The sequence below is a fragment of the Strix uralensis genome, chromosome 7, assembly GCF_047716275.1.
Source record: "Strix uralensis isolate ZFMK-TIS-50842 chromosome 7, bStrUra1, whole genome shotgun sequence".
In the NCBI taxonomy this organism is placed as follows: Eukaryota; Metazoa; Chordata; class Aves; order Strigiformes; family Strigidae; genus Strix; species Strix uralensis.
This window is the reverse complement of record NC_133978.1, coordinates 16,467,113-16,482,913: the sequence shown is the minus strand read 5'-3', so window position 1 is coordinate 16,482,913 and position 15,801 is coordinate 16,467,113. Positions and strand designations below refer to the sequence as shown.

Below are 15,801 nucleotides of genomic sequence, written 5' to 3'. Positions count from 1 at the left end.
GAGATTTGGGGTTTTTTCTCCACTATATGTTAGCAGTTATGACATTTAAGTTAGGTAGTGAAGCTAAGAACATGCAAAGGGATGTCCAGGACTCAGGGCTGCAGCTGCACATGCATCTCTGTCCTGCAGGTGATCCGTGGGGCAGGGGACTTTTGCCAGTTCCACTAAATGTGCACCTACTGCGGTTCAAAAAAAAGAGCCAGTATTTACCGTTGCCCATCAGCTTGCAGGAGAGACGCTATGATAGGATATTATCAGCAGTTCAAGCGCTCAGATTTTGATTTCCAAGGGGGGCCTGGCAGAAGGTGTAAGTCTTGACTGGAATGGAAACATACCTTGTGTGTTTTTTAAATATTATGTTTCTAATGTTGAAATCCCAGACATAATGGCCACAAGCCAAGTAAATACACCTCACTACAAAAAAAGAAAAAAGCTTTTAAAAGCTTAAAATGTTAACATAAGAATCATTTTTTAAAAAATATCAGAGTCATCTAGAACACTGTGAACATCTAGGCCTGAGTCCAAAACCACTGAAGTTATTAGGACTGTCTCCCTCTATTTCAACAGGCTTTGGATAACACTCTCCGTTTCTGTAACTCTCAAACAAATACATGCAATATATCATCTCAAAGCAAACTGAACTCAACACATTTCAGTGACAGCACATTCATTTAAACAGAACCATGCATACTATATATGGGAATAAAGTGTTCCTCTCAAACATGCAAACCCAATGTATTCTCAGACTATAAATACCATCAGTATTCAAAATGGGCCTTTCCTGACCAATACATCTCTGACAAGCACAGAAGATAGGTATCTATCTTCCTTTCTCATTAATTCATCCAGCTATGTTATTGGTAAAAGTGCTAACAAACTTCTGCTGGATTTCCACCTTCTGCTGTCACCCAAGATGACCTATGTGCCACAGACAAAGTGCTCACACGTACAAGCCATGAGGTCTAATCTGGAATTTGTGTACTGAGCCTGTGTAAAGTTGACATAAATGCCAGTCTAGTCTTGTGATCTGAGTTTTGCACTCACTTCACAGGCTGGGTGGAAGAGTCAGGCATTGCAGTCCTACAATGAACAGGTAGTTGGTATTCAATGATCCTTATGGGTCCCTTCCAACTTGAGATATTCTATGATTCTATGATTCTAAGCCTTCAAACGTGTAGTGGCATATGAACTCATTACAGAAACACAGCATTTTATGTTAGCTTTTTAAAGTGCAGTCCCTTTCCTTTTGTCACTGAAATGCTATGTGGGGGAGAAAAATATTTTTTAACTATTAACACCCACACATAATGTTTCACCAATCTTTCCCTTAGAAAACCTCCACTGTGTCCTTCTCAGACTTCTGATAATTCAATAATTTTCATACATGCAAAATACATAATTTTATGCAATGTGACTAGGTATGTTTAATAGAACATAAAGGATACCTCATCCCCTAATTTTGTCTAGAGTTATTTTATGTCTCACCAGGTTCTCAGGAACCGCTGCCCTACAGACTCATACTACAGAATGCCTCACTGCTGCTGAACTACAGCCTGATCTTGAGGAATTATTACTGGCCCACCCTGAAATTCACATAAACTTTTGCCAATCTGAGTTGGATTCCACAGCATAGCAGAGCCAGTCCCTGAAGGAACACTGACCATGTCTCTGTATTTTGCCTGCTGACTAGAGGTTACTGCTTCTTTTTAGGATTTGTCCCAGGAAGGACACTCAGAGACTAAGATCCACAATCCACTTTCTTGCAAAAATACAAGATATACATGGACCATCATTGCTGTTTTCAATTATAATCATTAGATTGTGTCCCTGAAAAGATCATACTTAGGACTAGTGCACTCTAAATTTTCAGCTATAAACTGCCCTCATTCTGCATTCAGAAATCCCACTGCATCAAAACTGTGTACATACATCATTGCTATTTAAAAGCTTTTGTTCCCTATTAGAGGCATTTCTTCTATTGAGCTAAACTGGAAAAAAACTGTGATATCTAATGGTTTCCAACCAGAATTTACAGATTTGCAAACGTGTGAGAGTTGCAAATTCTTTCTGAGCGCAGATTTTCTCCTTAAACATATGTGTTGCAAAGCCTTGAAAATAAGTATGATACTACATCAAAATAAAATTTTGGTTGAGATTGTTTGTTTACAGCTTAAATCCTTGTCCATACATTTTCTTTTCTGCATGTATAATCAATTTTAGCATGTGTTTATAAAATCTGAAATCCATTAGGAGCTCCAGAGAGCCGCAAGTGTCGTTTTCACAGAGTGGAAAACAGCAGCACACAGCTCTCCATACCGGTGTCTTTTTCAATTGTAGGAACACCATCTGCAAAGAGCTGTGAGAACCTTTTCTTTCAGTCCTTGACCTCTCCACCGTGTCTACCTCTCAGCTGGCAACCTGTCCAGCAGGATCCTCACAGAGTAATTACAAGCAGACCACCTGATAGACAGGAATGACACAGTGCCTGGAGCCAAGCTGCACATGTGACTAACAAGCGAAATGTGTTACAGTCCACTCTTAATCCCTTGAGCCTTCCAGTTGTTCATATGCTTCTGCTCCGTACATCTTCGAGAGAGTCAAGGTGAGGTTTCCACATACAGATTTAAATGAAGGTATCTCCTGCGTTATGTGTCCACACACGCCTTGCAATGTACCCTCATACTTTTCTCAGCATACAATGCTTTGTTTTGAGTTTGTTTCTTTAATTTTATTTGGCGAGGACGTTTATGCAGGTGTTGCTAGGAAATCAACAAACCTAGCTATATGAGAGCCAGTTTGGTAGAAATAGTTCTTTTAGGGAACACTTAAATTTTTCCACTTACATATTTTCTCAGGCCTTAGAAGTCTGAATGAAAATTCTGAACTTTTCAAAGAACACTTCTGCAAATACTGTACTTTGAGCAAAAAGTAATTTTTCTGTTCAAAACAAATGGGAATGTTTCTTGGTTGCTACTGACCAAGTCTAGCACCATTTAATTCATTAAATTTCAAAAATATGTTGACCAATATCAAAGACGACTATTATGCCTAGTAATTTCAGGCTAGCAACTGCTATCTATAATCACAATGTAATTTCATTTTATATGTGTACAAGTCCTGGGTCATGGGGAGGAAAATCTCTTCAAAACAGTGAAATCACTCCAACAGCAGCATAGCGAGAAAGATACATTCTACCTGCTAGAGCCCTGAAGGCATAAGGTACATAAGGGGTACCACTCTGGGGAACCAAGGAACAGTGATACAGGGTCCAGTATCACATTGTTCAAGAGGGTACAAATTTCACTTCATTCTGCACTGGCCAACATCAGGCGCTGGCTGTGCCCCAAACTTGCGCTCTCTCACTCCATGGCTCCTTCTTCTTAAGAGATTGTTCAAAGCCAAAATATAGTATAAAATAATGACAGTAGAAAATGCCCTTCCGGAGCATAGAAAATGCAGTAGCAGATCCATATAATCAAAAGATACTACGTATAATACACGTTTAGCCAGTATGTGTACTGTGATCTTTACCATGCATATTTCTTTTATTTTTATGTTACTTCCAGAAACAAGAGCAACTAATGGTGTCAGAGCCCAGCCCACCGAATTTCAATCTCACATTCTACTTTTCATACACAAACATGAACGAGTTGGTCAAGGGACAAAGAAAAAGCAAAGGGCAGACAAGTTCTTTAACAATATCTAAGTACTCTTAAAAATGTAGATGTAAACACTGAGGACAGAAACAGCATTTGTTAAATCTCTGCTATATGACTGTAGATAATTTTGGCAGAATTACATCTAAAATTATGTACCATATTAAAATAAAGGAATACAAGGGCTTCAGTTGTAATCACTCACACATTACTGAAACACTGACAACACAGGTCAAGATTTACATTTTTCTTTTAGATAGATTTTTTAAAATGTCATCTCACAAAGCAAGTGTGAGGCATAAAAACCCTAAAACTTCAGCAATTATTTTTAGTACATGATTAATATTAATGTTCTATTCATATACAATAACATAAATTGGATATGGAATTTTAAGGGGCAACACTTATCATTCTGTTACCAGAAGTCTTCATCTTCTTGACTTACAGGATCTTGAATTTCTTATCTCCATTAAAAAAAAAACCTGTAGCGAAATTTCATACCACAAAGTGTTAAACTGTTTATAACTGGTTTTAAATTCCAAGCTTAAATTGAATGAGTTAAGGAGGGAGGGGAGAAAAAAAAAAAACAAAAAAAAAAAACACCCCACCACATTCTAAATCCTTATATGCAGCCATTAAAAAGTGTTACATCCCAAAAAAAAGTTGACAATCATTGACAAATCTGAGCAATACAATGTTGTGCTCAGAATAAAGCAGGAAAAAAACTGAAACTTTCTGCAGTTCCTTGCAATAACATATATGGACATGGGTGTTAGCACAGTAACTGTGACTTATTCACATATATATGGAATTATTCAATAAGAAGCCACAGAAAATAGACGTGATAAAGATTTCTTTTAGCTCACTCGCTGGGACCACTCTTTATGTAGATGGTGTGATGACGTTGGATAACCCAACTCCGCTACAACCTGCGGAGCAGCAGAAGAGGCAGCACAGGGAAGGAAAGGTCCTAACATGCAGAAAACTTCTTCAGTCCTGCAGTAGGAGGAGCTACTTCTTGTAAAATTGCTTTTGCTAGCAGGTCCAATATAGTCGACATAGCATACACATGCATTCACATTTTTCACCTGCAGCCTCGACAGCCTTTCCTGAGTTACCATGAAGCACAAAGCATGTGTTTGACAACAGCAAAGTTTATGACATTTCCAGTTGTTACTTCAGTTAGCCTTTCTATCTTAAATACTAGAAAAGTGTTTTGTAATAACTAGTTACTTCTTACAGACACAGAATTCCCTCCAATTCCCCATTTCAGCATGAAAGGAATGTAGGATCAGCCCTTGAAAGTTCTTCTTCACCAGAAGAACTTGAAAGCTCTTACAAGGGGAACAAATACAATCTAAAAAGAGACATCTATCTCCCCCTACCTGCAGAGTCCTTTATCCTCCTGCCCCAGGGACTGATATTCATGGACATAGATATTTCAGGTCTCAAACACAAAATAAATTCAAATCTTATAACCTGACATAGCCACAGTATGTCAAATCATTCAGACTGGAAGTGTTGGAACCCCTCGATGATACCTGTTATTTAGCAAACTGATGCACTGCACCTAAGAGGTTTTAAAGACAATTTGGATATACCTTTCTGTACTGGTTAAGAGATGAATGATCTGCTTTAACTGACTATGGCCCAACATTGGACTATCAGACCACCAATACCCACCAAGACACTATGCGTAAGAAGTCTGTGTACAAGACTCTAACTTTTCATTCTCTCAAGGAAAGAAGCACAGGGTGATAACCTGTAGGGTTTCCTTTTTCAAGATCCCTGATAGCCCTTGCAGATTTGCACCATCATGTGGAGAGAAAAATGCCAAACCCACACAGGTAAGCCTTAACTACCCACCCATTCTTGAAAATCGCCTTTTACTGTTGTAGAAAATGGTATTTTACAAGACACTCTTACTATCGCAAATTGATTTGAGCTTTGTCATCATACCTGGCTAACACCTCTCTAAGCAAGTTCAGGTTAGGTACTGAACAAAATCAAAAATGCCTACAGAGAAGTGATACTGCCTGGTAGGTTTCCTGAAGCTTAAGGTTGAGTTAAAAGCTTTTATTTATTCCTTATCTCTAGAAATCACTACTTCTGTAGATAGGCCAAGTTCACTGTAACTGTTCTACTCCCAACTGGAACACAAAGGTTTGTTTAGGCAACCCGAACTGGACGCCTACCTCGCTAAACCCAAATACACAAACAAGTGCTGCAACTTCTCACACTCTAACTTTGTTTCTGGTTTCCCCTAAGTGTTAGATCCTTCGTACAGCTGAGTTATGTGCTGTATCAAGTGTGTTTAGGGGGGGAGGGGACGGGAGAAAGGGGAAGACTGCTCACTGTACGTCAAAGCAAGCCAGCAACCTAGCAACCATATATTAAAAGGTGTGTGTGTTTTTGTGGGTGTCTGTGTGCCAGGAATAACTGAAGCAGATATTATTCCATTTGTAATCCAAAAAATGTGAAAAGGGAAGGGGAGAAACTCCAGCTGCTGGTCTATTTTGGGGTCTGTCAAAATCTACTTTCACAAATACGGAGTCTTAACACTTTCTATCCCATTTGTCTTAAACAAAAATGAAAGTCTGGACCAGAGCAAGTTCTTGGCTTTGGTTTGAAAAGAGACCCTTCAAACCAGGAGCTGACCTTACTTCACGTACTACGCTTTCTTCCAACTGGTAATATGCAAAAATCGAAGGGGCAGAGAGGTTGCCCCAAAGATTTCACACTTAGGTTAAAAGAACACCGACCTAGTGTGTTACTTATGAATGCACTAAATACCTCTAGATAGCTACATTTAATTTATCAAACAGAAGCATCAAGGATTCTCGGGGAGTGGAACTAGATTTAAGAAGACTTACTTGAGTGAAAAGTTTACCTTTTCAATTTTGCCACAGTTTCTCATTCCACAAGAGAACTGAGAGTTGAGATCAGCAAAAACACTGTCCCAGCCCACCACCACTGGCGGTCCCGGGGGTGCCTATCAACTTCTGAGCCGCCCCGTCCCACCAAGCCAGTGTGTGCCTGGCCACACGGGCGAGCAGACACCAACCAGGTGTAACTCTGGTGCCACCAGATGAAAACGAGTGTGTCCCTGTGTGGAGTGGGAGAAAGAGGGGGGGACAGGGGGGCACGTCTCAAGGCTGCACCTAACACCTCACCCCTCCAGCCACGCTCCCCAGGTTGCAGCTCCCGCCAGCCCGTGGCGACCCTACCACAACAGCAGCCAGCGTGCTGCCTTCCAACAGCGGCCCTACGGCCTCTCCGCCAGTGCCCCTCGCCCAGGTGTCCTGGTCTGCGAGGCTGGGCTCCCACCACTCCTCCTCACCACCACCGCACCACACCATCACCGGCACCAGGAGGGGAAGGGGAGGGGGAGTTACCTTGTTTTTGACCCCGCAGTGGCAGCAGACAGTCCATAGGTACTTGAGGGTCCTCCACAGCAGGATGATAAACAGTCCCCCAAAGAAAGTGACCATGGATGAGGCGAGGAAAGCCCACCACATGCGCTGTCCGCGGCTATCGCAGGGCACCTCCATGGTCACCGGGATGATGAGCGCATCCATCTTGGGCACATTGACGGGGGAGGAGGACGAGTCTGTGTTGAGATTGTTGGCGTTGATATTGTTACTCATTCTAATGCCGCCGCCGCCGCCGCCGCCGCTGCCGCCCGGGTAAGAGCCGCCGCCGCTGCCATTTGCCATAGCTAACAGCGAGCCGGGCGCGCAGGGGCTTCCGAGAGCTCCTCCCGCCGCCAGCGCCCCCCAAAAAACCCATCACCAGCCATATTGCTGCTGCCGCCGCCGCCGCCGCCGCTGCTCAGCGGAAAAATAAAAATAATAATAAAAATAAAAAAACCCCAAGCAAAACAAACAAACAAACAAACCAAACAAACAAAAGAAGATGAAGAAAAGCGACGGCACAATCCCCGGGTCCCTCTCGGGAGCCGACAGGCCGGTGATTTCCGAGCGTCCTCCTTGTACGGCGAGAATAATATTAAAAAAAATTAAAAATAATAATAAAAAGGTAGTCTCCTCCTCAGATTCCCACCCCTTCCTTCTCCCGCATACACAGCCCCCACCCCGCCCACCCCCAAAAAAATCATCCACCACCACCACAAACTGATGCCTCGGAGCGTCTCTCCAAGATACCCAGCGCTGCAACCCCGCTGGCCTCAGCGGGGATCCCTCAGCCGCCGCCGCGGATCTTCCCGGAGGTGGTCTGTTATTATTGTTATTAGTCTTTAACTTGTTATTAGCGATACTCAGTCCCCCCCGCGCACCCTCCTCCTCCTCCTCTTCCAAGTCCAGCCCCTTCCTCTCCTCTTCCCCCCTCGGTGCCGGCAGCAGCCTCCTGTGGCTCCTAATTCATCCTCCGCTGGCCCATCTGTGCGTGCGCTGCCGCTGCCGCCGCCTCCTCGCCCATCCTTCAGGAGCTCCCTCCAGGGCCCCGGCTGTCGCTCAGGCTGTTGCTCCCACACGCGCAGAGGCGCCGCCGCCGCCGGCTCCCCGCCCCTCCCGCGCTGCCGCCGGGGGACGCGACGGCCCCGCGCCCGCAGCCGCGGCCCTGCCCGGGGCGCGGGAAGGGCCCCGCGGGGAGAGGGTGCCTGGCCGGCCCGGGACGCCGCGCTGCCGCCGCTGCCGCCGCCGCCGGGGGTGGGGGCGCCGGCTCAGGCGGGCTCCCGGCCCCCCATGGGCAGCGCTGTGCGGCGGCGCCGCGCTCCCCGCCCCGCGGCCGATCGGTACCGCTCGTGGGGCCGCCGAGGCAGCGAGCGACCGCTCCGGAGAACGGCGAGGGGCGGGCGGGGGGGGGGGGAGGCGGAGGCGCTTCACAGGTGGCGGCGAGGCGGTGCCGGGGGAGCTGCGGGTCCAACAAGTCGTGCCGGCCCAGGCGGGCCCATCGCCGCCGCGCAGAGCTCTCCGCCGCCGCGGTGGGGCGGGGGCAGGCGGCAGCGGCCCCCCCGCGCGGCCGTGCGCGGGGCTGGTTTGGCGGATGTCATGACGCAGCGGCGAACGCACGGCGCTGTCACGGCCCCGGCCCCCGCCGCCCCGCCGGTCTCCCCCCGGTGCCCATCTTCCCCATCCCGCCCCCGCCGCCGAGCGCGACATGGCGAGCGCGGCCCCTCCGCCGCCCGGCGGCGAAGGCGCCCTCGGGGACGGCCGGGCCGGGGCTGGCAGGCGGGGAGGGGGGCTGGCGGGGGGCGGCTGAGTTGCAGCAGCAGGTGCCCGGAGATGGGGGGGGGCAGGGGAGTGGGTGCTGGTTTGGAAACGCGGTGAGGGAGCGTGAAATAAACATCGGGGGACCGTGGCGTGGGTCCTCCCGCTGCAGGCGTTCTTGGTTTGTCTTTAATTGATACGGGGAAATACTGCAAACGCTCCGCAGGTTGCTGCGTATCCCGAGAACATTCCTGAAATTAACCCTTAGAAATACAAACAGCAGTTTAAAATGACACACTGGAGGGGAGGAGGGAATCCAGCGAGAAAATCGGGATAGTTTTCTCCTGCTTTTTTTCTGATTCCCGCTGAAAAGCAGAGGAATTTATATATATTCCTTTATATTTTTATGTAAATCAAAATTTCCATTTGGCACATGGTCCACTCACTCGGTTGTCTGCGTAAAGTATTATGCAGATCCTCTTGACATCTTTCCAAGGGTAAAGTACAATAGCCTATGTGATTTCCCTATCTGATCTAGTCATTACACATGCACAGAGCCACCATTATGAAATAGTAATCTCTTAACCTTTAGTAGTAGTAGTTCCTGTTTCTGCATCTGCCATGGGTTGGTTCGTTTTCTACTTAAGTGATGGTAATGGTATTTTATGAGTTCTCAAAGCTTTTTATGGGGCTCTCTAACCCTCTCACCTGCACTTTTTTGTGCAATAACACCACCATTTGTCTAAGTGAGTTTATCATGATGTCTCACTCCAGTCTGTTCCTTCAAGAGAGGGCTTTCTTTTTCAAGAAGAGATTAATAGAGTCATCTGAATAGAGAAAGCATTAGACAATAATATGGAGGTATATAACAGTGAGAAAATCCTGTATCCCAGAGGAAAACGGATAGTTGGTTGCTGAAGCAGCCCGTTCCCGGGATGCTGTTGTAAGAGGGAATTAAGTGGAGGATTCTAGATGCAGGAAACAAGTGAGATTGAAAAGAAACTGCGTGTCACGGCTGCCACATGCAGCCCCAGACTGTGCTGCCACCGCTGCTGCCCCCTCCTAAGTCTCATTACCAACCCTCCTCACAGCTAGAAACCCACCTGGGCCACAAAGCATTGTCTTGACAGGATCACACACCTTGGGACCCAGGCTCAGAACCTGGTCCTGATGGTCATTTGCTCTGCGTTCGTGGGTTGGTGTTCAAGGAGCACCCTTTTCACAGCTGCAGGCATACCTATGGACCCCTTGATCCATCAGCAAACACCAGGAGCGGAACAAGGGCAGGAGCATCATAACAGAGCTACTCGATGTCTGATCTTCAGAAGTGCCAGGTACTTACAGATACTCTTACAGCTAATGGAAACCACAAACCCTGTGCACCTTGACAGACCTGGGCAATGAACAGCAGTAGCGCGGCATATCCCAGGGAAGGCTTTTGCACTGTGGAGTTTCTCCTGTATTCTGGTCTAGTAGACAGCAAGGGCTGGGTCTCTGAAGCCAGTAATACGGCACACATCTTCTCTTCCTGTTGTTTGAGGAGGCCCAGAAAATTTGACACAGAGGTCGCAGTCTGAAAATCTGAAAGAAGGTATGAGTTAAAAAGTATTTATTTGACCCTGGGTAGCGTTGCAGCTGAGTGCTGCAGACACTGGTTTCATGAGCACTCCAGATGCAAACAGGACCATTAGGCACTTCTAAAATAGCATCCCCATAATACTGTACCCACAGGTACAAAGGATGGTCCTAAAGAAAAATTCAGACTAAAGCAAACCAAGTGCACGACAGGATATAGGCTGTACTTTAAAATAATTTGATTTGAACATGTTTACACAACATTTACACGCAGATCTGGACAAGGGTAGGAGATCTATTGTGATCCCTTGTAAAAAGCTGATTTCAAGTTCTGCTGCTCAAAAACTATTCATAAACCAACCAAGACATACATTAGGAGTTCTAGTTTGTAAATTTCACACTATATGTCCAGGGAAACACCTTCCCTGTTATCTGTATAAACAAAACTCCTCTTGTTTATACAAATAGGTCTCAGTTCAACAAATATTTACAATGAAACTCATACAAAGGTAAACTCATTGATACCAGCTGGTGAGACTTAAATTACCAGTGAAAAGTTTGCTTAATAGGCATTATCTGCTAAAGACAAAGCATATATAAAGTAAGGTAACTTTATATTTTGTTCACCAATTCATAGACAGAGATACAAATGATACTTGAATGAGTATCACTCAAGTACCATCTGAGCTTACTCCTTTATGAATAAGGAAGGGCTTGCTTTCTAGTGCAGGTTTTATAAAGTGGAGTTTGGAAAAGCACTCCAGGGCTGCAGGCTTCATTTACTGAGGCAACAACTGCATTTCACGTTGCCTTCAGACCAAACAAGTTTTTCCAGCTCTGTTTCCTGGAGAGATCTATTCCGAGCAAACACAAAACTTACACCTTTTAGTTTTCAGATTAGTGTTCTATTTCATATTTCAACACAAGAGCTCAAAATTTACTTATTTAACTGAGTACGATTTACAGAACCTAACAAACACTGTATGTACCTGTGTTTTTCTTGTTGCTACCATATAGCATAGTCTGGGACGCAATCATGCCAGCTCGACATAAATCCAGAGGGTTTGGTTCCAGAAAGCGGTATTTTAGCAGCAAGGAAATGATTCCTCTTTATGTAAAACAGTTCCCTCTTGTGGATATTCTCTGTACAGTATCACAAAGTATTTAAAATATTCATCAAACCTGGATCTTTGCAATTAAAAAACTCCCATTCAGCAATGATCTCAACACACAGGACAATCTTGGTTTTAGCAATTAAATATTCAAGTAAGGAAGAACGAGCTATTGCATTTAAGCAGATTTAATTTACCTGCAAAATTACTGATTGTCAATAACAAATTATTTAATTAAGTGCAATAACCACAACAAAGCTAAATAAAGTTGCATAACTGTACCTGTATGAGTCAAGTATAAACCACAGTGGTTTTTTTATCTTGCTTATATGAGAAAACCTTTTGCACATTCCAATAAAGAAAACCATGATTAAAAAAGAAGGAAAACATATGCTACATAACAAAAAGAAGCAATAACAGGAAAGCAGTCAGGATTTACAAGGGTCCATGTACTAAGTACTGAAGACAGAGGAACTCTTTGGAATAATAAATCTTTCAATTAAAAATAAAGAGTCCAAGTAAGTGGTATGGCTTCACTGGTAACACAATATTGTATCAGGGTTAATTTGGCATGACAGTTCAAAAAAACCATATAAACAAACAGTGTAAGATTTATATGTTCTCTAAATGATGACTATATTATACAAATAATATTTTTTTTCTTAAGAAATGAAATGTGAGAGAATAAAGATATACTCCCCAGTTTTACCAAAAGACGTTTGGTCTAACAGTCTGAGGAAATGATAGAAAACAGTTGCATGTTATTATCTTGAAGGAGATTATATTTAAAAAGCCTAAAGGCCTTTATATACCAATAAACCATAAACTTGTTTGCCACAACTTGTTTGTTTAATGATTATATGTAAAACTTTCCCATTTGATTAAAGGTACAGGCTAAATGTTGAACAAGCAGCTTAAGGTTCTCTAAAGGTAAATACTTTTCCAAGGTAAAAAAGTCAAAGTTCCAACAATTAGGTATGTATTTATTCTCTGCAACACCAGACTTCAGGTTGCTATGCGAACAATCCCTTATAGGATGTGCTGGTTTTACCTTATGTGATAGTTCAAGTAGCATAAATAATTACTATTTGTGACCAACAGCTTCCTCCTTTACATTTTTGTTGTCTCTGTGGAACATGCTGTTGGCTTTTATGTAACGTCAGTAGTTGTGGCAGAGCAAGAACTTACACACAGAAGTACAATAAAATAACAATAAAAATTGTTTACCAGTCAAGGGGCTAGATCTGTATTCCTGAGGTCAGTGGGGCATTTGGTCTTGACCTCAAATGATGGAAACACAGTATCAACCAGACTTTACATATAATTACAGATGTCGCGTAATTAACTCTCAGCCTCACTTTAATACTGTTCCTTACTATTCCTTTGTCCTGGGAGAAGGACGAAAAATAATACATTCGTATTCTGGAAATAAAATAGTGTCATGAAATAATTCTGAGAAATTTTTGTTGTAATGCGAAATGTTTGCTCTCTGAGACACTGAGGATGATCTCATGCTGATGTAAAACACACATAAGCATGGACCTGCTGTCCTTGTCTTAAAGACTCTAAAGAGGAAATATTTGCAGGAAGTGATACTAATATGCATATGAGAGTAACATGGCTGCATATAACTAATCATTTGTCATATGCAAATATATATGTTTAGTGTTTGTTTTTTTCATAGAATTTAGTCAAACTATTTCAGTGCATATTAAAATCCTGTTTAGCTTATTTTGCATCTACACAATCCCTGTTCAAAGACTGAAGTACATATTTAGCATGATAATATATTGCACTCTATAACACCTTCTTATCAAAGCACTTTGCAAATATGAATACATTCAACTTCATCACATCTCTTTCTAACAGTATATGTGAACACTATTCTTGGCAGCGAGGTTACATAACGATTTCCTTGAATTAGTTAAAACTTTCGTATTGAGATATATTTTGGCACTTAACCCTGGCAAAATTCTCCAGCTGGCAGGACAAAGACATACCTCAGCAGAATGCTTTAATGGGTCACCCAGTCATTCAGATCATCTGCAGAGTACTGGAACCCTTGCACTCAATCCAGCCAAATAAAATATTAAAGAAAATCCCTTGTTCATGTTAATCCATATGGTATGAATAGAAATTTAATACAAATTAGTATTGCAAACATAGAGTATTTTCTTTGGACTTTTTTATAAGGCAATTCTTGGATATCCTTGTATTTTGTTGGATATCCTTGTATTTTGTTTAATAGTTAGACCTAAGTGTACTTCCTTGTCCTCATTTTCCTCTCACAAAATATCCTGAATCACACAGTACTTGGTTAGATGTGATATTTCTTGCCAGTAGGACCACTTCTTATTGGTAAATGAGTATGGTTTATGCATTAAGGGAATGTTAAGAAGACATGGCTAGCATCTGAAAAAAAGATGACAGCAGAAATGACAACTTCAGGTACAATATTAATTAAGCCATATTATATCCTCTGAGGTCTGTAAATGCATTTAATAAATATCAATCCACACCCTTAAAAGCACTCTTGACTCCTGCGAATCAGAGCCTGTTTACTACTGTTTGTCCTAATGATTTTTCCTTCCAGTCAGGGATTTTGCCACAGGAGAGAATAAAGTAGGAAGATATCGGGGCTATTCTGGAGACAGAATAGTAGCAACCGCTATTAAAACACAGGTAGGCTAACAAAGGAGATCAGAAATAGCAGTTAAACAATGCATCAAAACAATACCCAAAATAAACCTAATAAAGAAAAAGACCTTTAAAATGTCTCTCTAAAACCATTAGTTCCCCTTTTTATGGGTGGGCCTTGATGTCCATCCAAACCATAGCAAGAAGCAGCAAACCCTTCACTCTATACTGAATGGTAACGAGAAAACAGAGAAATAAGTTATGTGAAGTGGTGCGCAAAGAACCACCCAGAAACGGTTAAAAACTTTGCCTTGTGTTGATTTTGTTGGATTGTATCAAATCAGGACAGCAACATCACCCTGCAAACAATGTGCAATGCCAGAACTTCCTTCTGCACCATTTTGCAACTTTATTTTGTGGAAGCAGCTCTCCAGTTCTTTGTATAAATATTGGCATCCTACATATATCTTTGTATAAATATTGGTCCTTCCAGATCAGCCCAGTAACTTCTAATGGAGTAATACAGCAAATATTATAGTAGTACAGCAAATATTTAAGTCCTCTATGTGCCACTATCATGAAAACACAAAGCAGTGTGAGTGTGTCTCCCATACCTTTGTGCAGTTTCCAACAGCGGTGTTCCCACTGTGGCTATGACTACTAGCTACAAACAAAACATTCCAGAACTACTCAGGGATTGGCATAGTGATCGCAAAGACCAATGCTGATTTTTTTAAATGTAATTAATTTGGAGGACTAAATGGTTATTGTCTCATCTTTTAATATTTTTCCATTAGTTTTACTTGATATCTTGCATATTGGAAGCATGTAGGCCAGGTAGCTTTATTTAATTGCTTCTAGGAACCATTTGGCTTTGAGTCTAGACCCTTCTAAGACATGACTAAAAGGGAGGAGAGGGAAAAGAAGTTTCATTGTAAAATATATGTCTAAAGATGCCTGTTTGCATTGGGCAATTCTTTTTTAAGTCCAGCACCCAACTTTGCCACACAGCACCTGCAGAGAAACTCTGCTGTCAGAATCAGAGCCCCTCCAGTGGCAGCACTGCCAGTCATTCCTGAAACCAGCCACCAGCCATAACGTACTGTAGGGCTCCAAAGTCTATGGTGTACAATTTTAAAAAATTACTTGGGGAGCAAAGTAATAGTGGCAGGACTGTACTGCTGCTCTACTCCAATTAGGCCAATGGAAATTTTCATAAAAGTCAGCTAATTGTGAAAAACAAAGAAAAATGTAAAGATGTATGTGTACTGAAACCAGCCACTGAGAAAAACAGCTCTGAATGCTAGTTAATTTAATGTCCACCGGGTGTAAAGCTGCGTAACGCTGAAAAATCAGACATCAGGCATACTAAAACCATTAAGGGGTGACCATATGTTTACAAGCAGCCACTCCATTTATTTGCAGCTCATTGTGACACTTACACTTTGTTCTCCCCAGGATATATTCACATTTAGGAGCTTGGTGTTTATTTTTGAGAATAACCTCAACATAATTTCAGGAAGCGCAGTATTTGCAATGATCTGCTTTACTTTTTTGTCTCTCACGCTTCTCTGGAACTGTATAGATGAGAACTGGAAATTTACAACTGAAAATAAATTAGAGCAGAAATAAATCAGGACCACTTTCATTATC

The 15,801-nt window shown here is 42.7% G+C and overlaps 1 protein-coding gene across 19 annotated transcripts in view; it reads right to left on the bottom strand.

Moving 5' to 3' along the window:
* KCNMA1 (potassium calcium-activated channel subfamily M alpha 1) overlaps positions 1-7,726 on the bottom strand; it is a 514,017-nt gene extending 506,291 nt beyond the window's left edge. For all 19 annotated transcript variants that reach the window (XM_074874548.1, XM_074874549.1, XM_074874557.1 and 16 more), the window contains exon 1: positions 7,052-7,726. In XM_074874548.1, the coding sequence (XP_074730649.1) occupies positions 7,052-7,372 (321 nt within the window). In that variant the 5' untranslated portion in view covers positions 7,373-7,726. The remainder of the gene's footprint in view (positions 1-7,051) is intronic.
* Between the last annotated feature and the right edge of the window lie 8,075 nt (positions 7,727-15,801).